Raw genomic sequence first — 23,980 nt, forward strand, 5'->3', positions numbered from 1 at the left:
GTATGTAAGGAGATTCTTCCACTCTGGTTCCTCAGCTGTTTCCTGGTGTTTGCAATGAAGCTTAACTGGAAATGGCACATAGAGGGGCCCCTCCTCAGTTTAAGCTGTCTTAAATGCATTTTATATGACCTAATATTTCACCACACTAGACCCATTTTCATCCTGAGATACAGTCCAGATAAGAGTTATAATCTATGTGTGACGAATGTGCCAGACTCATGCCTCTGACTCTAGTATGTACACAACACTCTGCGGTTATGTCAGACTGATGGGGATAAGGAGAGAGAAAGAGAATAAAATGAAAGAGCAGGTGTGTTTGGTTAAGATCTACCCGTCAAGTGGGTGACACACACATTTAAATGAATCTCTTATCAGTACCTCAATGTCCCCACTCAAGAAACATTGGCAGACAGTATGTTAACATGGTTGGTTTAGTTTTGTCAAGACCCCCCAATAGACATTTATTGACTTTACTGTCTACAAGAGAGGACATTATAAGAATCCCAGATCGCCTGAATGCGACACCAGTAGGCTATAGGATTCAAAGGATTAATCTTGATCTTCCCTCAGACTTACATAGGCTACAGTCTATGCTTAATACGCCCTACTTAACCTGCAAAATGAATTACTGATGAATGACCTGCTATTAACAATAAAAACTAATAGGGCTAGGCTAGCCTTCTACTGATTATACTGTGTAAACGGTTACTTATAGCACATTTATTTATTTTTAATATATATATAACTGCAATATTTTACAAACAAGCTGTTGTTTATTCCTTTTCCTCTTTCTTTTTTCTAGACAAAACTGACAACAAAAGGAAAAACGAAATGCTCAAAACTCTAATAATCCTCCAAGTCATTCGAATCCCGGGAACAGCGCCAGGCGCGCGCTGATCAAATCCTGTGTTTCTACGGCAACAGAGGAGGAGTTTCCACTTCGACCCGTGACCGCATCAGCGGAAATGAGGAACTAGGAAGTCGAGTACAGGGCTGATGTGGAATACCACACATACATTTGTATAAGATGAATTAGTGTCGACTAAAGCAATTTATTAATTTCCATCCACCACATATGTAGAGAATTGATGTCGGTTCGCTTAAGCAGTCATTCCACATGCAGTGGCGTCGCGAGCTGTGCTCGAGGAAAGATGCTTCAGAGGTAATTATCAGAGCTTCGTGCTGTATGAATGTTTGACAGCAGCAGTAACTGTGGCTAATAATAAAACTAGCTGTGATGCTTCTGTGGTTTTGTACCAAGTCTGATTGAATCAAATAAGGGAAGACCGCGAAGTACTTGGTCAGTTTAACCAATTTAACCCATGAACACCAATTGTAAATTAAAATTTACAATGTAAAAATGTAATGTAAAATTTCAGGTCTCTATTTAAAAAAACGAATGTGACAGAACTGAACAGAGAACTTATTTGAAACTGCAGGGTTTTTTTCTTATTTAATTTCATGTACAGTATAAAGCAACCTATTCATCTACATCAATGGGGTACAGAATTATTTTAGAATAACTCCTATATTTATAGTTATTAGCCTTTGGAATATTTAATTAATAGTTATTTTAATTGGTTAATTTTATTTTCTGAATGACAACGTTTCCTATACGTTTAACATTTGGTTGACAGGACATAGCCTAACTATTATTTTGGACGCAAGTAAATTTGATTACCACAATAAATTCATCAGCACAATGTAATAAATAAATGCATATGAGAATAATATATATAAGTTTGAGATGCATGTAGTAAAAAAAGAATTAAGGAATTTAACTATGTTTTTGTATTGTTAAAGTCACTCGTTTAAGTCAACATTTTATTGTGATATGAATTTAAGTTTAATATTTAGTTTTCTGTCTTTTTAGGTGACCCGAGTTGGAGCAGTGTTTTGTAGACACGAATGTTTATAGACACAACGTTTGTAATTACAAATTATGTTCTTCCCACGCTGTTAAACATAACTTTCAGCTTTTATCACCTCTTGGTCACTCATTTACTGTGATTAGAAGCTAAACAAAATGCCAAGGCCAAATTGAAGTAGTTACTACACTTTATCATTTCACACACCAAAATCCAGTTTTACACTTGAAGTCATCATGTCATTGGGCGAACAGTCGCAGAAATGGTTTCCAACTCATGTCCAAGCCACTGTTCTCCAAGCCACAGACCTGCAACCAAAGGGCAAGAATGGCACCAACGATGCCTACACCATCATCCAGCTGGGCAAAGAGAAGTACTCCACATCAGTGGCAGAGAAGACCCTCAGCCCGGTGTGGAAGGAAGAGGCTTCGTTTGAACTGCCAGGGCTGCTGATGGAGAGCAATCCAGAGGTTTATGAGCTGTGCCTCACAGTGATGCACAGGTCCCTGGTTGGATTGGATAAATTTCTGGGCCAAAAACTCATCAACTTAAATGAGATATTTGACAACAAGGAACGACGGAAAACTGAGTAAGTGGGCTAATATTTCATTCATTGTTGATGCCAGATCTTTTTATCTGTCAACTTTTTAATGCAAAAGCCTCGTAGAGCCGAACTATACAAACATATTCTTTCAAATGGAGCCTTTTCAAATTTCCATGGTTCTCAGAAGCGCATGTCTTCATAGTTGGGTAAACTTTTATAGTGGTGAATGGGAGACAACAGCAAAAATTATTTTTGTATTCCCATTTGCTCTAATAGCAAAAGAAAGAAAAAAACATGATCGCTTTTCCATGCTACTTTTACCGTAACTTTCTCAGCGTTAATTTACTGCCAATGTAATAAAACAAACTATAGCATATACATTTATTTTACTTTTTTCCCCTTCAAATTACGATGAAAAACTACTAGATGTTGATAAAGGTTGCGCCATCACAGTCCATTAAAGGGTCCATAAGCAGAAGTGCGACTTAAAAGAGGAACCTGATACAAAAGCTTTGTCCTCTTTTGGTATCACAGTGAAGTTAGTGACTGTGAATGGTTTTTAAACAATGCAGTTTAATGCAGCTAATGTTGCAATCCCAACGCGCAAATCTTTTTATGGTACCAGTGATCGTCACTTCTGTATTTACACAATACAATTATTTTGAAATCACTGGCCTTTTTTTCTCATTTAGATTTATTTTTTAAAGTATAATTGTTTTGAATATTTGTAGGTCACATGTGATAGCTGTTGACTGATTACCTTTATCATAAGAGCAGACATCAAGGTCTGGCTCTGAAATATCAGCCTACATAGACCCTAGTGTTTAATGCTTGTCTGCATTTTGAAGCTAATAGTACTCAAAGAATAACAGAATGAAAGGTTTTGAAATGATCTGGGTTATTTTTAACTCCTGTAACTTTAACTCCACGTTTCTGACATGGAACTTTAGCGTAACCATGTCTTTGTTTTTGAAACCTGTTTTCTGAGTTTTAAATGTCTTTGGACATGCCACTGCTGTACAATACTATGGAAGGGCAACCATCTCATGTAGGCCATTTTGTTCTGGTATGCAACTCAGATAAAGGCCTTTTGACTCCTTTTAACGGCAGTATTGAGTCACAATTCCATGGCGGATGAACCGGTTTTAGTGAGGATGATTATCCTGCACGCTGTTATATTTTCCTTTCTTTTTGGCAGACAGTGGTGACTGTATTCTCTTTAAAGAAACTTCATCATTTTATGTTCTTCAATCTTCTGAGTTCCTCTTCTTTTATTTTCAGATGTGACATAGGCTACTTTCTGTAAATAAATGTCAAGACCAATTCATCAGTGCGTCTTAATATTTTCTGCTTTCATTTTTTAGGCATGTACAGACCAGCAATATCTTATTTAAGTACTGAGAGAGAAACCGGTATGGCTGGTTGAAGTAGAAAAGGTAGTGCTGCATACCTCACGTTATTGAATGAAGAAAATGACAGAAATTACAAAATGTAGTTTTTAAAATATTACTATTTTAACTACATGTAAGTAGGTAAAGTGTAAGTATGTTTTGCTATGGAGATTTGTTGATGATTGTACAATTTAAAATGATTTATTTAACTTAAAAAAAGATTTTTTTTATCTGCAGTTATTGGCCATAATATGAAAAATAATGTTGCATTCCATTTGTCAAGTGGGAAAGTCATGGTTTCCAGTAGGAACTTTTAAATGGAACAACCCCTCAAGTCAGAGTTGCGACTGGGAAACTCTGTGGAAGTGCAACAAACCTGACTTCAGAATTCAATATGGCTGCTCTGTGCATCAACCATAGCTAATCAGTTGTAATATAAGCTGGGTACCAATTCAGAGCCCTCATCCTTCGAAGGACGCAGACTTCAAAGGCCACGCCTTAAATTAATAATAATTTGTGACATTAATATAGCGCTTTTCTAGGTACTTAAACCGCTTTACATATAGAAGGGGGAATCTCCTCAACCAGCTTATTGGTGGAGAGGAGACAGACTCATTAAGCCATCAGTATATATATGATTGATTAGGAGGCCATGATGGACAGAGGCCAATGGGCAAATATGTCACAGATTTCACTGGTGATTTCAAATATGCAATTTAATCGTAAGCTTGGTGAACAGCTTTGTAGAATTTGATGTTCCCCATTCAAAGAGATAGGAGCTGTACTGCATGAAATAGCTGCCCGAGAGGCATTTCAAAGATGGCGGCTAACTGAAATTACTTGCCTGAAAGAGACTTTGGTTATATTCAACTGCCTGAAAACAAAACAGGGTTAACAACCTTTCTAAATATGTTAACCGTTGTCCATTTCTATGAATATAATAAAGAGTATAAGCTATAAAAGTATATCATGTCACTCCATTATAAGTAGTAACTATCTTTGTAAGATATGTTAACATTTGAACCTCTTTAAAGTTGTTTATTTTATTTATTTTTTACATTTGTATCATTTAGATATTCGATTAAGTTGAAACCCAATACTTACGCCCGTTTCACACATACTCCGTTTGCAGTGCGTATGCGGTGCATATTTTTTTTACGTACCCATGTTAACAGGTTACTGCTTTCACACTGCACGTGGGTGCGGTACGGCGATCCGTTCCTGGTGCGGTGCGTATACTGAATTAAAGTGGCAGCGCATTGTTCACATTAAAATAGACATAGATTGACAAGAAACTATATTAATTTCACCATATGCATAATTACAGTTAATGTGTTCTACAGTTACTAAATTACAGGGTCAAGAAAAACAAAAAAGTATGATTATAGTCCCAAAAGTTGCAAAATGCCATCATATATGACTTTTTTTTCCCCCCTCAAAAAATACATTATATATTTTGGGGTGGGGGAGAACAATGTAAATTGTGCATGTAAAACAAAAACATGTTTCAATGTCTTAAACAATGTCAAAGTTAATTTTTGGATTTAAAATCAAAATGAATTAGCCATTTTTGATTTTGTGGCACACAGAAACTGCAGATCCGTAGCGCACTGCAAACGCAGCATATGTGAAAGCACTATAGCGTGTGCTGCTCCTGTACCGTATACGCACTGCAACATGCACCGCATACGCACTGCACACGGAGAATGTGTGAAACGGGCAGTACATTTGATAGTCTAATACAGCAACTTCTCTAAAAACCCTGTCGTCACCGACTTGCAATGAATTCTGGGGTATGATAGGCCGTGAAGTATCCATCTGTTGTATCCTTCATTGCCCGGGAAATGAAGGATGCATTTCGAGGTCACATTAAAAGGAGATGTGAGACAGCCTTTGTTGTGCCGCTCTGAAGCAATCAGCCTTCGGAATACGCCCTTCGAAGGATGCAGCCTCTGAATTGGGCAACTCTATTGTTTATTAGTACTTCCGTTTGTCTGTGTCTCAACAAATTCAGTGGTGCACACAGTACTAACTAGGGTTGGGTATTGGTTGGGTTTTATCCAATACCAGTACCTACTAAGTATTTTTTAAACCGTTCCGGTGCTTAAACGGTTCTTGAACCGCTACTTAAGAAAATGAAACCGCACACACTTTGTCAAAAAATAATACCCTTTTATTTACAGGGCCAAACTGGACACAATATTAACTTAAATCTTTAAACAATATAAACACAAGTAACATATGGTAATAGTAAATAAACCAATATAAATTAAAAATTCACATTTACTTAATATCAAATATAACAATATTGTATCAAACAATGTAATAATACTGGGGATTAATAGAGATTACTAATCGGGTAACCTAATCTTGATATGGCTGCAGGTTCCCATGTTTTGTCTGCTTGAACCAGTCATGTAAGTTATCTGGTCATTACTAGTTACGGCAGCACTTAGCTTGGCGAGTTTGGTATTTCGTTCCCACTGTGTCTTAGCTACACAGCGTTGAGTGAACCTATGAAAGAGAACGTCTCTGGTTACTGGTGTAACCTATCTTCTCTGATTAGGGAACGATACGCTGCCAAGCTCCTCGCACTGCCGACAAGCTTCCTTTTTCGGCAGAGAAATCTGAGGAGCAGATGGTGCGCGCGCCAATATAATATGACGACGTAAGAGTGTTGAGGCGGCGCCCGCGCCATCAGCCAATGAATTGGCGTGATTCTATATGGGCTTCAGACAATCGGCACACCCAGAGGGTGTTCTGACGTGTAATTGTACATGTGAAATGCAGCCAAACCTTGGAGTGTTTTGCCTTCGGCTTCTTCATTAATCCCCTCGCTATCAGATCAAGAAGTGTGCCGAGTAGCGGCACTGACATCACACAAGTTGACGCCGGAACACCAGGGGGTGGTAGAAAAAGTCAGGCACCGAAATCAGGCACTGAAATTTTCCTTCTTGTTCTGTCTCGTTACTACCGTTTACGTCGGAACCGGTTCCCTATTGGCACCGCGTTTCGTACCCAACCCTATTACTAACCAAATTCTATTTGTGGACATAATACTTCGGGATTATCTGTGCAAAAAAGAGCACAACAAAGGTTTGCTTGGATGCGTCCATCTTAGTTTTCCATTTTAGTAGTCTATTTTAACTAGGGTGTGACGTCATTCCCAGCTATGACATTACAGCATCAGTATTGGCTTATTGCTGGTATCTGCTAGAATATTAATATAGATGCATCCATACTCTCCTGGATATTACAACACTTCCTCCAAGCTTATATTGTCGGTATGTCACAATCAGTGCCTGTATTTATTCAATGATACTATGGTGTCACACCTTTGAGAGGGAGTTATGTACTGTAACTGATTGCTGAGATCATTTTTGACACTCGTGGCACAAATCACTCTACCAACCTTGCATCCCATGGACTCTCAGGGTTAGCAGTCCCCAATGACTCTGTTCAAGCAAAGGTTTCCTACTAACTGACGCAAGGGTACAAGAGTCCGTTTCGACTGGAGTTGACAGACCCTAATTATCGCACACCTGTGTTTGTTGATTGTACGCTGGTTCCCAGCGGCCCTCGCAGAGTGGGAGTATTGTGGTTCCAGGCAGAGGAAGATTTATCTTGGCCTTGACTCCCATGTGAAGAACAGGGGCTGGCTGGCTCTCCACATGCCCAGATCTGAGCTCCCTTACTGGGCCTGAGACCAGGTAAACCCTCTTCCCTCGGATCTACAAGCTCCCCAGTGTGTGGATGGTCTTGGAAAGAAACATAATCACCATTCACTAGCTGTGCCATGAAGGAAGAAGAGCACTCAGCAAGATGGCAGCCTGTGACGACCCCAGAGGGAACAGTGTTCTGATACTGAAGGAGTGTTTACAGTAGTGTTTGCATGAAAGAACTGTGTCTAGGGTGGATGTGTCAAAATACATTTCTGAAGGGCTGTTTTTTGAGTGTACAGAGTGTCTTTTTAATCAGTGCTGAGGTCAAAAAAGGGCCCAAACTATGTTTGTACAAAAATATGAAATCCAATTCAACAAGGTCTTATCAGGTTTTATTCCTTTTTCATTTGAATATAGGTGCACAGATATAATACCGATAAACCAATAATTATTTTCATGTTAGTCCAAAATTAAAATTCCGTAACATTTTGTCTTAATAAATTGTCAGATACTAAAATCACTCAATTTAAACACAAGTTTAAAGAGTCTAGACATCTCACCATTATAATGTACAGTATGAAAAATGGATGGAAAAAATAGTTGTACTATCCAAAGGAACAACAAAATATAGAACGATTACAACTTTCCCACCTCAAAAATGTCTAATAATAAATTTACATAAGAAAACTTAAATTATACAGTTAATCTGTATCTGTTATTGTTTAAAAAAATCTTAATTCAGTTATTTGTTCACAATCATTAATTATTTGTTAAATTGTATAAAGAGATAATTATTAGTGTTTTTAATAATTCATGATGGCAAAAGGTAATCTTAAAAAATAGGGGAAATGAGCATGCACAAAAAATATACAATATCGGCCGACAAATATCCAAATATTGACTAATAAAAAAATCTAATATCTTTTGGAATATGCTTTGCCACCATATGTTTGCCTATGCAGGTGTAAGATGATGTATTGCATAATTCACTCTTTGAACACTGGTCAAATCTCTGTCTAGTATTGTACCTACATTAAGTGTTCACGACGATCATTTCTAAATTAATGATCCTGCTCCAAGTGTCTTATATCGCAGGAGCATCACGCTGCTCTGCTGAAATATTGTCCATTTCATAATCTCCAAATACCGGTGTGAGCATCAATGAACAAAGGCCAGATTTGTGCAAATGCCACCTCCTTTTCACACAGTTACAGCATCAATCACATTACTTCCAGCAGAAAAAAAGAGCAAGAGGTTAAATAAACAGGAGCCGGGGAATGGCCTAGATTGGGGCGTATTACTTCACATTCTTTATGTGGCCCAAACCTTTGCAGTTACCAGGGAATTATGTTTATCCCTGCTATAATATGCGTTCTCAGGAAGGGGGAAGGCTTTCAAATGGACTAAATGGACTATGCTGTGGATTTGTGTGAAGTGAAATTGGGTTTCTGGCCAGACAAACACATGTCCCCCATGTCGTTTTTGTATGAATTGTACATACAGAGCAAAGCCTGAAAGAGAGTCTTACCACCAGGGGGGTTTCACAGAAAAGGAGAAGTGAAAGAGTGTTCGCTTTTCTCCTGTTTGTTTTTATCAAGCTGTGAAAGTACACTGGAACATCTGCAAATTATTGGCGCATGTAGCACCAGCCTAGCTGTTTCCAGTAACACCTAAGAGGCCAACCATGCACATGACACAACAATTTAAAAAAAAAAAATCTAGAATAACTAGTCAACTTCACTAATTGAGTTTTTGGAATAATAGTGTTGTGTTAACTGGAAAATAGAATTTTTTTTTTGTTGTCATTTACCCAGTTAAAAAAAAAAGATGGATAATGTGAAATACTTTCTGCTGTTTTGAAGTATAAACAATAATACATATTCATAGGAAATCTTTCTTTAAAAAGTCAAACATTAAATTATATATTGATAAGAAGAGCATGATTGAAAATGCACATGTAACCGGTCCTACTCGACCCGTTCCGGGTGGGATTCGAACCATGGTCTCCGTCATGGGAGGCGAGCACACTAACAAGGACGCTAAAGAATGCAGCCGCGTGTTTGCCTCTTGAGGACAGGGGACTGAGGTTTACACGCACAGCTCTCACTGGTTAGTCTGTTACACTCATTCACCTAAACCTCACTCCCATCCGGGTCACGGGACCAAATGTAGCTGGTCCTACTCGACCCGCTCCGAGGGGGATTCGGACTACACTAACAAGGACAATAAAGACCGCAACCGCTAGCAGGATTCGAACTGGTGTGGGAGGCGGGCACGCTAACAAGGATGCTAAAGATCGCAGCCAGGGGAGTGAGGTACGCACAACTCTTACTGGCCTACTACCGTTACACTCACTCCCCTAAACCTCACTCTCATCTGAGTCGGGCACAAAATGTAACCGGTCCTTCTCGACCCGCTCCGAGGGGGATTCGAACCACACTAAGAAGGACAATAAAGACTGCAACCGCTAGCATCAGTCGCCAACACGCCTCTTTAAGCCAGGAGTTAGGGTTAGACAGCTCTTACTGGCCTTTGTCTGTTACACACAGCCCAGTCCAAAGTGACATTAAGTGTATCTACTCTGTTAGTTAATTTGTCTTTTTTCAATGTTTTCTGTATTTCAGACACTTTTATTGATACAATTGAGCTATATGCCTCATACTTCCTGTCTCTCTCTTGTCTCTCTCTTGTCAGCTGGTACAATCTAGACTCACGGCCAGGTAAGAAGAGGAAAGACAGAGGCAAGATTCAAGTTAGCATCCAGTTCATGCGGAACAACATGACTGCCAGCATGTTTGATTTGTCGATGCGAGACAAACCCAGATCACCGTTTTCCAAGCTCAAGGAAAAGATGAAGGGTCGAAAGCACGACGGTGCCTTTTCAGACACATCTTCTGCCATCCTTCCACGCTCAGGACGGAGCGAGACTGATTATCTGCCAGACCAGCACCCGCACCCTCAGGCTGCACCTGAACCCAAGCCAAAACGCTCGCTGCTCACTGGGACGCAGAAACTTTCTGCTGCTCACTCGATGTCTGATCTGATAGGAACTCACTTCAGGCCTAAACTCGACTCTATGAACTCAATTGAGGAGAAAGGTGAGGACATAGAGTACATGGTCTCCACAAGTAATTCACTGTGCTCAGTATAGCAATTTTATTCTTTTATATTTTCTTTTTTCATGTGTTTAATTATTGTGTGATATTAGCAGCAAAAGGTATTGTTTACTTTAGAGTGATGCATTTTTGTTGGCCAACCTGGAAGTAATCATCACCCTGGTTCACTCAACAAAAACACAATAGGATTTTTCCATTGGCTTTTAGATTATTGCGGAAAATAAGCTCCGTGACCAACAAAAGTTTATGATTCTTAAACGTATTGTTCACCTTCACAAATGAACAACCAGTGTAAACAACCGTAAGTAAAAAGCTAAACATAGTCTTTAAATGAACTTCAGTATAACCACAATACTTGAACATCACCGTCACTAAGCTTCTGTCAACTCTTTCTGTCTTTATTTAAAAAAAAAACATTTACACTGAAAGTTTGAGTTAGAAATTCAAATAGTTTGCAAGAGCAGGATTATAAACACAATAAGGCTGTAAAAGGCTGTTTAGTGTGACGTTTAATGCCCCGACAACTTTTGTAGTCCCATGTATCCACTTGTTAGCAATCGCCTTTAGCTTTAAAAAAAAATCACAAAGGGTATTACTTATGTATTTTACATCGTAGAACAAAACGTGAACATTTCTTGAGCTTGTTCACCACAGACCTAATTTCATGTTTTTAACCAAAGTGCTAAAATACTAAATTGTTTCTGGGTTTTGGACTAAACAAATGTCATCCTTGCTAAACTCTATGGAGAATGCTAAAGAAACATTGTCTTTCTCATCCGTAGGGGGCGCTGCATCTCACCGACACTCTCAGAGCGATGGATATGGTGTCCCAAACAGCGACGTGTCATATGACCCCTTTTCCGACATCGGAGACAACATGCCCCAGAAGTTCGCCACTCTCCCTCGCAACCACAATCCCTTCGAGGGAGATCAGGGGACGATGTGGGGAGCAGAGAAGAGAGAGAAGAAGGAGAAGGTCAGTCTTCTGGACAGAGTGACTGGGAAGAAGGAAGGAAAGAAAGCGGCCACTGGAGCACGGACCGGAAGCTCTGGAGACCTGCGATCTCCAAACCCCTTTACCAATGAAACCTCAAGTGAAACCAACCCTTTCGTCTCACACTACAGATCCAGGTACAATTTGTTTTTAGCCATTTTGTTTTTGTCTTAAATTTGTTTATCAAGCTTTCATTATAGTTACTTGAGGTCAAATGCCATTAGGGTAATTTTTTGACAACATATTGTTCAATGAGGAAAAATAAATAGATTCAAATTAATTAAAATGTATAATCGAATAGATATTTGAGTATTATTATGTAGTTCTATAATTTATGATACTATTATAGATTATATTAAAATAATTGCTGAGGACTGTCTTCTAGTACATCTGCTTGTCATTCCCAACTTCTGCTCTTTTCTCAGTAGAGTTAGGTGAGGAAAGTCAAGCACTTAATGTTTATCAGAGAAAGTCTGTCATTAGGAAGACCTTATCGATGTCATTAGGCCCAATCCAGACTACAGGGGCCTGACCAAGTCACAGTAATGAGATCTGAATGAGAGATAGACCATTCAATTAACAATTTATCTGCCCGTAGCCTACCAGGCCGCTCATGCTCTCAGATTACTCTCTCATCTTAAATCAAAGGTCTTCCAGGGATCACAGGTTAGCTGAAAAGACATTTAACAAACATGCTTAATGTTGTCTAGTGTACAAGATATGTGTGATCTTTCCAACCTTATACATTAACTGACCTTTTACAACCAGAATCCTTAATGTATCCCATCCATTTACAAGTTTTAATCATTAAAGAATCGGACCATTACTCAACAGTACGCCCCTGTAAGTTTAAAGTCAGTTTAATTTCTTGCAAGTTGCAATGGTGTTTGACTCTTGTGGTATGGGTGGAAAAAATGTGTCAACCGGTTAAATTTCCTAATTTCCCCTTATGATTTTTTTTTTTTACTCAACATCAAACTGCAACCTTTAGTATAATCTACAAAATGTCGCAGGCAAGCATTTTCAGTGTAGATAACTTGGTTAGATTTTTATATGTTGCAGGATTATATAAAATTTAACTGATGCATGGTTGAAAATGTGAAGCTGTTTTTGCATTGATGTTAGACTTATTCATCAACTATGTGTAGTTTTATTAAAATAGTACATTGCATATAATTTGCAATGCAATATGCACTACTGTGTAAATGAAATGGGGTTTGGGGAAACAAATAAAAACAAGCAAGGACACATTAAACTGATCAAAAGTGACATGTCACCAAAGTTGTTGTTTACGAAAGTTTTTTACCTTGAGTGCACCTATTATGCTATATTAAAGTCTATAGCTTACAGCATGTGTCGGAAACAAAACGTCCATTACCATATCTGAATTTCAGATTGTATACACAGTGATACAAACAGTAATGGTGGTGTCAGATTTACTGTCTGTTTTCATCCTTGAAATTCAGAAAACAAATGCATAATGGTTTCCACAAAAATATTAAGCAGAAAAACTTTTTTCAACTATAATAAGAAGAAAAGTTGTAGTAATGAAGTATTGTTGCTGGAAATTCAGCTTTACCATCACAGGAATAAACATTTAAAACAGATATACACCATTGCTGTGGTATAAGATTGCTCATACTGTGATATAGGATGTTGGTTGTATCGCCCACCCCTACTGTGAGCCGTAACTGGCTGCAAAGACTTTGCTGTGGTTAGTGACCAATTGTTAGGAAATGAAAAGTAGACTGGCTGTTTGCGTGTGAGGGGGCGTCAAACCATTTCCTGACCCTCTGTTTATCACTCCACTAAAGGTCAACTCAAAAATCATATCGAACTTTTGCTGGCAAGTGGCAGTTGCACTAAAGGATTTGATGTATTTTATGACAGTACTTGTTGGTGTTGAGCAAGATTTCACCAGTATTGATATGTCAGAACATTAAATAAAGGACTTTCTTGTAAGAAAAAAAGGCAGGTAACACTTTAGTTTAGGGTCCAATTCTCACTATTAACTAGTTGCTTATTAGCATGCATATTACCAGGTGTTTTGGAACACAATTTACACATTTATTGGAGTAAAATTTGATCTCTGACATTTTTCTCTTTTTTTCTGTTTAACAGTGATAACATGAGAAAACCCACTAGTAATGAGGACCTTACTCAGAGATTCAAAAACTCTCCCGTGAAGAAGCCTGGCATGAAACATGCAAGAGAACAGGTAAGTTAATTCAAAAGAAATATTGCGCACTGCATTTCCTTTATGCTTTACACTGTTGTCATATATGTTGAATTACATGTGACCAAACTAAATGTAAGAATATTATTTTCCATTTCTACGCTTTGGTAAACAAGGGTGTATTTTCACATTGTCACTGTCCAGTCTATCCAGACACAGCTTGACCACATTTCTCACAAGTTTTCCAAACTTGCCCAAAGTTTTAATTGGTCATTTATTGCAGCCCTATTATACACGGAAGTTGATGATGCTGATCTCTGACTGAGTATCACTTGTGGCGCTCCGCTTGGAGGCCCATTTATCTAATTAACAGCTGAAATGGGTGGTCATCGTCTTTGATCTGCATGTAATTTGAAGTAGTGTGATGTTATTAGTGCGCTTCCATTTCGTTAGTGAACCATCTTGGACAGTATGTTCTCTCACTCAATAATTGGAAATCTAATCATTAATAATACGCAATTTGTCACTGGTCTAATTTTACACTGTAGGTCAAACCACGGTCAGTGTTAAACGTGGAAAGGAGCCCTCTCTCACTTTGTCATAATTATACTGATTGTGATCGTCATAATGTCCAGCGCAGAGTAACCCGACGTTTGCTTGTCTGCTGTGTGAGAAAAGCTGCTGAAGTGATGTTGAAACTGGAGACGCATTGCTGAAAATGGCTTTCCTCACCCATTTTTGAGGTTATGTTAACACTGCATCCGTGAAATAGTGTCTCTGGCACTCTAAGGCCTTAATTAAAGGATGGGGGGTGGGGGGTGGGAGAGTCGGCCGAGGCATTTCAAAGGACTTGGAGTTTTAGATTTTCAACGCAAAGGCCCTCATTAGTGCCCATAATGAGACAACTGAAGAATGCCAAGTGGAAGTCTTATCTCTCCCACACTCCTGATTGCCTAAATCTGCTCATCAGCTGCTTGCCAGTTCATGGTCATTTCCTGGGCTCCTTTCCTGCCCCCGCTAGCTTGTGCCCTGGTGGTTTTGCAATTCATGCAGCATCTCTTTTTCTAAATCTTCCTTTGATTCAGTGTTTGCTGTTCTGTACGTGCCAGAAAGTGTTGTTTTGGCTTGCGTTGTCTGTTGACCTGCATTACCAAACATTCAACTCAACAAGCAGCACACCTAAAAATGTTTGAATTTTATTGCATGCAAGTGGCATCAAACAAACAAATGAACCTGTTGTGAAATAACGATGACTTTTAGTGGCTGTATAAGTTCACTACAGGTGTAGTTCATCACATTAACTAAATATTCCACTACCAGAAACAAAAAAGCATCCAAATTCTTTTTGCCTTAATTTTGAGCGATACATATTTTTCTTTTTCTTTTTACAATAGTTTCAATCTGCAAATGTTTTTCTTGGAAAGTGTACCTTTTTTAACTGTACTTTAAGTGTACTTTTTCCCTTTAAAATAAATGCTACTTGGTTTTCTATTTTGTTATCTAATGCAATGACATTCACATTTTGATTTACGTGTCTAAATGCCTTTAAGGGCCACTGTATTTTTGCATTAGTTTCTAGAATGGCAGTTTTATGGAGTCAAATTTGTTCTGCTGTTTCCTCAGGGAAAAAGAGAAGGAATGTTTTGTTTTCATTACCGTAATCTAAGGAGGATAATCATAATCAAAGTGTCACATGTATAAACATCTGTCCGATATGGTGGATCAAGTTCAAACCCAGAAGCAGTTCAGATTCTGAGGTTTCATGTTAAAAGTGTTGAGGCTTGTTCCTGCATAGTATTATTTCCTAACAAGTGCAAGGTATTAGTTTTACATTTAATATTATACATACTATAAACACAGATCATTTATACAGGTTTTAATATTTTAATTATATTTATCATCACACATGGCTACCCATAAAATAATCAAATGTGTTTAATTCACTTTTCAAAATTTAAGGCTGTAAAAAGTGTTATTGTTTGTGGAGGTTTTAAATTTGAGAAAGTAAATTTAATTTTCACTTTAACTACTCTAGTAGCCAATTGTGAGGCAATTTTGGTGCATATGAATAAATGTGGTGAAAATATGTTATGAAGGAAAATAAAACATTAGAGGAAATTTATTGATTATTTAAACTAGAATTCTATTGTATTCTACTCATTAAACATTTTATGATTTTACATTTTTTTTCTGTACTGTAGTATGTCGCCTAGTCCTTATCTACGTAATCTTTTTTCCATCATGTAATAAAAAAATTGAAAACATAATTGCCTTTTATCTCACAATTCAGTTTTTTTTCTCACAATTGCGAGAAATAATTAGAATCGCAATTCTGAGTTTTTTCTCGTAATTGGACATTTATATCTCAAAATTCTTTTCTTGCAGTTCTGACTTCTTTCTCACAATTGCAAGTTATAAGTCAGAATTGCAGGATACAAACTTGCAATTGCGAAGAATAAAGTCATAATCGCAAATCTGACTTTATAACATGCAACTGTAACTAGGGCTGGGCGATATGGCCAAAAAATCATATCTCGGTATTTTTTGGTTAAATGGCGATATACAATATATATCTCGGTACTTTCTACGTTTTTCTATTTGGATAAAGAAAATGTATTTAAAAAAAAAAAAAAAGTTATTTCACATCCTGCTCAATGATATCCAAACAATGATATTGAAGGATATGGAAACAAATAGGGAATGTAATGTAGGCTATGCAGTATATTATCTGCAAAAAGGTGGTTAAAATCACATTACATTCTAACTTTGTAACATTACAAACTAAAAACAAAAGTAATGCTTTTGTTTTTAAAAATGACTAAAGGCTAAACTAAAAATGAAAATAAAAACAAAAGCACAAACTAATTATATTAGCCTGCATTCGATTACCCCATTATAATGGTCACTTTCATAAAAATATACTTGTAGGTTTAAACTTCCACATATGGCACATTTATTGTCTCCAACAACAAATATTTTAGTAATATGTATTTTAAGCCTGCACGGAAGCTTGAATTTTAGCGGAGATCAATTTGCAGAAGCTCGTCCTCTCCTGACAGTGAAATGGACATATTTGTTTGACTTTCTAACATTTACAGATGGAGAATATACCTGTGAAATGTAAGTTAAGCACTGAGGAAAGCACCACGTCTCAAACGCATTAAACAGCGCCAGTATTTATCTTTCAGTCACTAACAGTAGGCTATCTGTCCGAGCATCTGACAGGGCAAGCTGCTTTAAACTTGTTAACTATCTTACCAGTTATTTTGAAGCGCTTAATAAGCTTGTGTCATGTTTAGGACAAATTGTACTGTTCTTCACTGCAGGAGCTCACACTGCGTACTCCACTATTTTTCAGATGTGCTCGTATCAAACTACTGTATCGATATAAACGGTATTGCCTCATTCCATATCGTGGGGAAAAAAATATCGATATTGTACAAACTCGATATACCGCCCAGCCCTAACTGTAACTTTATATTATGCAATTCTTACAAAAAAAAAGTCTGAATTGCGAGATAAAAAGTCAGAATTGTGAGATAAGATGCAATTACCTTTTTATTTTTTATTCAGTAGTGGAAACAAGCTTCCATACTAATCACCATTGAACTAACCAAAGCAATGTTACTTAAAATGTCCCAGTTAAAACCTTATTTAATGACCTAATATATTCATTTATTATAATAATTTGCATCAAAACATATTAAGGGCTTAAATTTCATTTCCTTAAACACCCAGATACACTTATCAGAGTAGATTTGGTACGAGTACTTCATTTCTGGAGCTATTTGGATTGTTTGGTAATTAGATGAATTTCAGGTCTGTGTCCTGTTGTGTTGATGTTGATTTTGGGTGGCAGTTTTATTGTAATTATCTAAGCATCAGTAATTAAGCAGGATGGAGAGACATTGACTCATATTTTGACAACAGCGAAATGGATAAGCTCTTTGAGAGATTTTATCAACTGACTGCATTTAGTGCTTGTTTTCACCTTGACAGCAAAAAGTGTGAATTTGTCAGACGCATGATAGCAGATGAGCAAATGTTTCTAAATTGCTGTTCCCTCAATATCATGGTTAAGTCAGATGCAGACACTTCTCATGTCAACACATAATCATCACTCTGCTTGAGAGAACTGAAGCTTGAACGTTTAGAGCAACACCTTAAAGCTCAGTTATCAAGCGAGTTATGTTTTGAAGGAAACATTAACATGTTTATTTCACTCTTATCTTTTACACTTTTTTGCCTAGTTTACTTTGTCCAGCTACTACTTTATGTGGCATTATTGCTCATCCACTTGTCCATTAACAAACCAATGTGAAGTGTTTAAATTAACATATTGTTTCATGTTGGAAATTTAGCACAAATATAAAATTATAAAGATGCACGATTGATTTATGCACTTCAGAGAACAGTTTGAATTCCCAGAATTCTATGAGCAATCAAGTAGTATTTTCTAAATGTATTTAATACATGGTACATTTAACAATTATGTCATCTGTTCTTCCTCACGCATAGGAGCCTCAACATTTGCATGCGGCCTACAGCAATCTCTCCTTTGAGGAAGTTGTGCAAGAGCTCATCAAGCAGAAAGAGGTGGTAAGAAAGAAAGATGCTCATATTCGGGAGCTGGAGGACTACATTGATAACCTGCTGGTCAGGGTTATGGAAGAGACGCCCAGCATCCTGAGAACACCCTATGAGCCCAAGAGAAAAGCTGGGAAGATCTCGAAGAAGTGAAAGATCTCAGAAGTGCATTGTAACTTAAGATTTCTGGCAAAATATATATTTCTTATAAAAGGACAATGCATTGTCGATAACTTGTGACGGAACGCAAGTGTATTCTTTCACACACGGACACATTTCATGTCATTCAGTTACTCTAGGTTTGCAAGAACAACCGGGTATGTTGTAAAAAAAGACGGGCACTAAATGTGGAGAGGCCAAATGGCCTTTTTCAAATTTTTCATAACTTTATTTAGATTTAGATTTTATTTTTAAGATTCCCGTGAGCTGTTCACTAATACTTGTGAATGGAACCGTTTTTGAAAATATTCACATGCAGCCATTTATAGTTTAGAGCCGCGTTTTTGTGCGAGGAGACCAATGTTATCTTTGTACCGAAAATAACTGTGTTTAAGTTGACTTTTTCTTTGAATTCAATCAGTATAACATAATTCAGCACTTAATACTCTTAGTAGTTCTGTGTTTTGTAGTTATCACTGGGATGGATTGTCCATTTGAGGCCTTTGCTGTGATTGAATTCATTGAATTTGCTGTGATTGAATTCACACTGCAAAAGCTGTACCAGATCAATTGATGTACGTTTGTCCTTCACACATATGTGGTGAGGCAAGGAAACTCTTGGATTGATGGCAACATGTGACATAGAAGTGAATGTTTACTGGATGTTTTAGCACCAAGGCGGATTGGTTTACTGAAAGACCAGGTTGGGTTGGACAGGGTAACTCTCCTATCGCTCTTGATAGTGTTTACACTGTAGACAAAGAGTGATCAGACTCTTGATATTGGTATGTGTTTGGTGCAATATTGATACGTTAGTTGCAGAATGTTGGTAATGAAACTTTTTGGTACTTTTCAGAGCATACGTCTATGAAATAATAGACTGGTACACTACTAATTATTTATTTTGAGCTTGATCGTAATGAGCAAAATGTGTATGTGAATAGCTAACTATTCAGTTTACAAGCAACTTTACTAACACAAGTCCAAGAAACAAACTGCCTCTGATGTGTAGTGACAACGGAAGTGTAGAAATGAGCATCCAGTCTCCAAAGACTTTATTCTGAATGTCATTCTGTTGAACTGGAATGTACTGATGCTCCATATCTTCAGGATACTGCAGGACTGTCAAAACCTGTGGACTTTCTACAGTTGACTACACCAAAGTGTTGATGGTTTTCGATTAAACATAAGTTAAGCCAGTCAGTCAGTCAGTCAATCGAGCAAAGAAGTATTAACTTCTTTTAGCAACTATTTGAACTTAATTTCTAACTTTAACAGAGCAAGTCTAGCCCATTCAAAATTGAAACCACAGCAAATAACTTATTCATTTGGGAAGTCTGAATAGGGCTTTAGTTCAAAAGGCCTCTTTATACAAACATTTCAGTCGGTTTGATTTATTACAATGTATAGCACATTTCTTGCAAAACAATTATGAGCAATGTTGACAAAACCTTGCAAAAGAACAGTTCTTTACAGATTGCTTTATAGTTTAAAGGCAGTACTCTGACATTGTACTACATTGTATATCCAATTCCATTTTCTTATCTTCTATCATGTTTAGTACATATCTGGTGAGAAAATGGCATTGGCTGTGGGTCTTGGTAACTGAGCATCTTTTTGTACAACAGTGGTGCATGTGTGCACCAGATACTAAATGATGTACATTTGAGAAAACTAGAATGATATAAAATAACCGGTTTTAATATGTTAGCCCTTCAATATGAAGAACGAAACTGATACAGGGCAATTCTTTAGGCCATAATACCGCTTTTTTGATTTTATTTGATGAAAACACAATAGTGTATACTCTCTGTATATAGCTCTGCAGAAAGCTTCCCAGATGTAGTTTTTCTTAATAACATGGTAAAACACTGTGCTGGTTATTTGTGCTGGAAAGGAAGTCGTTTTATTTACTTACACTTTAATATGTATTTGGAGAGGTTTACATGTGTGTAATTGACGATTCACGTTAAAATCCTTCAGTGCCACTTTGCAGTGTTACACAATGCTGACATTAAAACCCTAGTTTAATGCCGTATGTTTTTTTTTTTGTTTAATGATTTTAATTACTAGGTTTTATTCAAGAAGTTGGTCTTTAGTTAATTTTTTTTTCTCCATATAGTTTTCTGTACATGCTAAATTTTTAACCTTTTTAATATAAAAGTGTTAACGCATTTATTTACAAATTTCACAAATATGTTATAATACGCTGGGCTTAATTACGTTTGTATTAATGATTTTTCAGCATTATATTTGTCATCGGCCAAAAATGTTCCATTGAATGTGATTCAGTTCAGGAAATTCATTAGCTGAAGAGTAAAGTTTTTTGTAATACAGTTTGCTCTTACTAACTCACTATCTCAGCTTATCTTTTTTTGTTTTTTGTTTTTTGATCTGGACTTCTATGCATTATGCATAAATTTTCTACTCGAGCTTTTGATCAAATAAGGTTCAGAACTACTTAAGATTTGCTTTAGATCTTATTGTTGGGCAGTTAAAATGTGTTGCGTCCCATGAACATTACGCATTGTTCTATTTTTCTCTTATTCAGCCGAGCACTTTCCTTCTCCTGTCCGTTTTGTCTCATTGAACTGGAACTGCTATGCATCTCTCTCCAGAGCAAATCTGTGTGGTACTCTGAATGTATTTTGACCAATCAGCAATGTCTGTAATCACACAAACAGTGTTGATCACCCTGTGTAGATATTATCTAGCACTTCTTTTAGTACTTTTTACAGTATATACCGCTGAAATGATAGTTATACATGGTTTGCCTTCACTCATATTTACAGAATAATGGTCGACACATTGTACGTGGTTTTACTGTGGTTGATTATCAAGAAGACTCGTTTGGTTTTTTTAATAGTAATTTTTTTGTTATATTCATTGATTTAAATGTCCAAATGTTTAGACTACCTATTTTTTCCTTCTTTTTGTTTTTACAAAATGTGTTTTTTCTTTCTTTTCTGATTCTCTCATGGCTGTTGATCTTTGATTTTAAACTTTTCTTTGTTGTTTATTTAGCTTTTTATACCTACATCAAGCTTAATGTGTTAAGGTTATCATGTTTTTATATGCTGCTATTTTCCTGCAATTTCCCAACATATGGTTTAGGTGAATTTTTTGAGTTAAAAACAATTATTAAATTTGTGATTTTTGCAAGACAAACGTCACATTAAAACATATGGAAGCAACAGTATCTACACAAAGTTCAAATAGAAAATAATATTTGAATATCAATTCATTTCTTTTCCATTTGGTGTCTTATATGCATTCATCTCTGGTGCTGCAATCATATCTAATAATAAGTTACCAGTTTTTCAGTATTCCGCATCACACATGTTTCCATTGATGTAAACTACTTTCTACTCAGACACTCATTGCTTTAAAATACTTATTCTCCTCCAAAAACTTGAATTTCCAATAGTGTGTAAATAACACTACTTAGAATATAGAATTTTACCCTAGGAATTTGCTTCTGGTTTCAGAAAAATCATAGGCAAGTTGAGAACTTTTCTCAACGAAACACTTTCCTGTTGGGTGGTTAAACATTTTGCGTAGATGTAGTTATTGATGATTCATCCAGAAGTAACATGTCTGTCTTTGCATTCTTGGCATGCGGCATGAATGAGTGCAGAAGAGAGAGCTGAGTGTATTGTCTATGTGACTACCGTACAAAAGGGGGAAAATGACGGTACAGCCCATTTCAATAAATCTCCTGTACTTCATGACGTGTCTTTTATTGCTTATATATACGTGTAAAAGCTTGTAGAACAACATTTTTTCACATTCTAAGCTGGGTAAACTCAAATATTATCTGACAACAATTGCTCTTCACCACAGAAGCATCAGTCTGCATTCAGTGTGTATCTTTATTTCAATATACTGCGAGCCAATGGTGTCCACATCAACATATCCGTTAAATGAAAATTCATTAGGCTTGCAATTATCTTTCCAAGCTGAGGGATTTTAGCTTTCTATTTGCATTACACTGCGAACCTCACGGATGTTGTTTCTTTCAGGGAAATGAATGGGAAGGAAATTCTCATGCCCAAACAAATAAAATAGCCTCTTTAGTGACAAGGTAGCTTGTTAAACTTCTCACCTCATTTGTTTATGAGTAACAGGAGTGTGTGTATGTGAACGGCTGCATGTACAAGTGCCACTCAAGCTGTTTACCATCTCCTCCTTCTGAGGAGCAGTATCATTGCTCTTCATTCACAAGACCGGCCGCTTTACAATCAGCCCAGGGTCCTCCACGTCTCCGATTTGGATGAAAATGGAGCTTTTTCAGACGCAATGAGATGTAGATGAACAGAATTCCCCATTGAAACAGAATGCTTCTCAAAGCAAGGATTTCCAGTAGTTCATTCAATAAGGAACAATGTGCTGTGCCAGACAGATGCTTACAAGTATTCAGAGAGTTTTTTTGTTCACTGGCTGTTAAGTTTTATTTATAAGGTTTACAGGCGAATAGGAAACCATTAAAGTATAGTCCATAAGTCTGGCCGAAAAAATTAAATAATACATTGATTCTTTCATTTAAGTTTATTTGTTGAATATAATGACCTTTGCTGAGTAAACAGGTTAAAAGTCTAACACAGCTAAATTATAACATAAATCTGTAAATGTGTGAATTTTTAAAGTGTGTGGGGTCTTGCTTTACAAGTTAGATATATTTCCACTCTTCCTTAATGATTCCATAATCTATATATATATATATATATATATAGAGAGAGAGAGAGAGAGAGATTTTTTTTCCCCACACATTTCTATGGTATGCTGGAAAACAATGATGTGCATGTTTAAATGTGAATTAGGTGTGCAAATACTTCCTGGGGTCATTGTAAATGTTCCACTTTGTACCACTAAAGTTAATGATTATGCAGCATTAGACACAGATGGTGGAAGGTGTAATGTTTAATGAGGTGCACTGTGGATCATTTTAGACTGGTAATACATTAATTACCCTTTTTGAAGGACATCTAAAAGCCAGCAGTTACATTCATTACAGCATAATGTTTTCCCCTCTCAATCAGAAATGTGATCTTCTTTTGGTCAAGTTAAGTGTATATTGTATTCTGATATCGGCCCGCAACGTGCGACATAATCCTAAAAAATACATGAGGAGCATCTTTTTTTGCCAACTTTTCATGAATTAGCAATGACTAACGCTGTATATGTCCCGGCATAGGTTTACGTCTCATTTTCATCTGCTTTAATTGGAACAATAACTTCAACACATTCATTGCGAGATACTGTTTCGTTTTGTGTAGTGTCCAGTGGACGTGGCACGCGTCACATCCCTTTCGCTCTAAAGCCCATAAGGACAGGGTTTTATATGATACATGATAGCTCCTGCTTGTGATCATAAATTACAGGACGGACAGCCGTGGTTCGAGCTCACCGGGCAGCGCTTGTGTTTACAGGAACACGCGTGCAGGTGGAGGCCACCCACAGTTCATCTGTGCTGGTGTTAAAAA

General features: G+C 37.0%; 1 protein-coding gene across 1 annotated transcript; it reads left to right on the plus strand.

The window, feature by feature from the left end:
- The first annotated feature begins 922 nt into the window (after nt 1-922).
- rab11fip2 (RAB11 family interacting protein 2 (class I)) lies at nt 923-22,225 on the plus strand. Its single transcript, XM_077237251.1, has 6 exons — nt 923-1,162; nt 1,874-2,457; nt 10,160-10,563; nt 11,364-11,712; nt 13,697-13,793; nt 18,270-22,225. Exons 2-6 carry the CDS (start codon nt 2,105-2,107, stop codon nt 18,489-18,491), a joined length of 1,425 nt encoding a protein of 474 aa, XP_077093366.1. The 5' UTR covers nt 923-1,162; nt 1,874-2,104; the 3' UTR covers nt 18,492-22,225.
- The last annotated feature ends 1,755 nt before the right edge of the window (nt 22,226-23,980 follow it).

Source organism: Siphateles boraxobius, unplaced genomic scaffold (genome assembly GCF_051911475.1).
Source record: "Siphateles boraxobius isolate OS27281-9 unplaced genomic scaffold, OSU_SipBor_1 20, whole genome shotgun sequence".
NCBI lineage: Eukaryota > Metazoa > Chordata > Actinopteri > Cypriniformes > Leuciscidae > Siphateles > Siphateles boraxobius.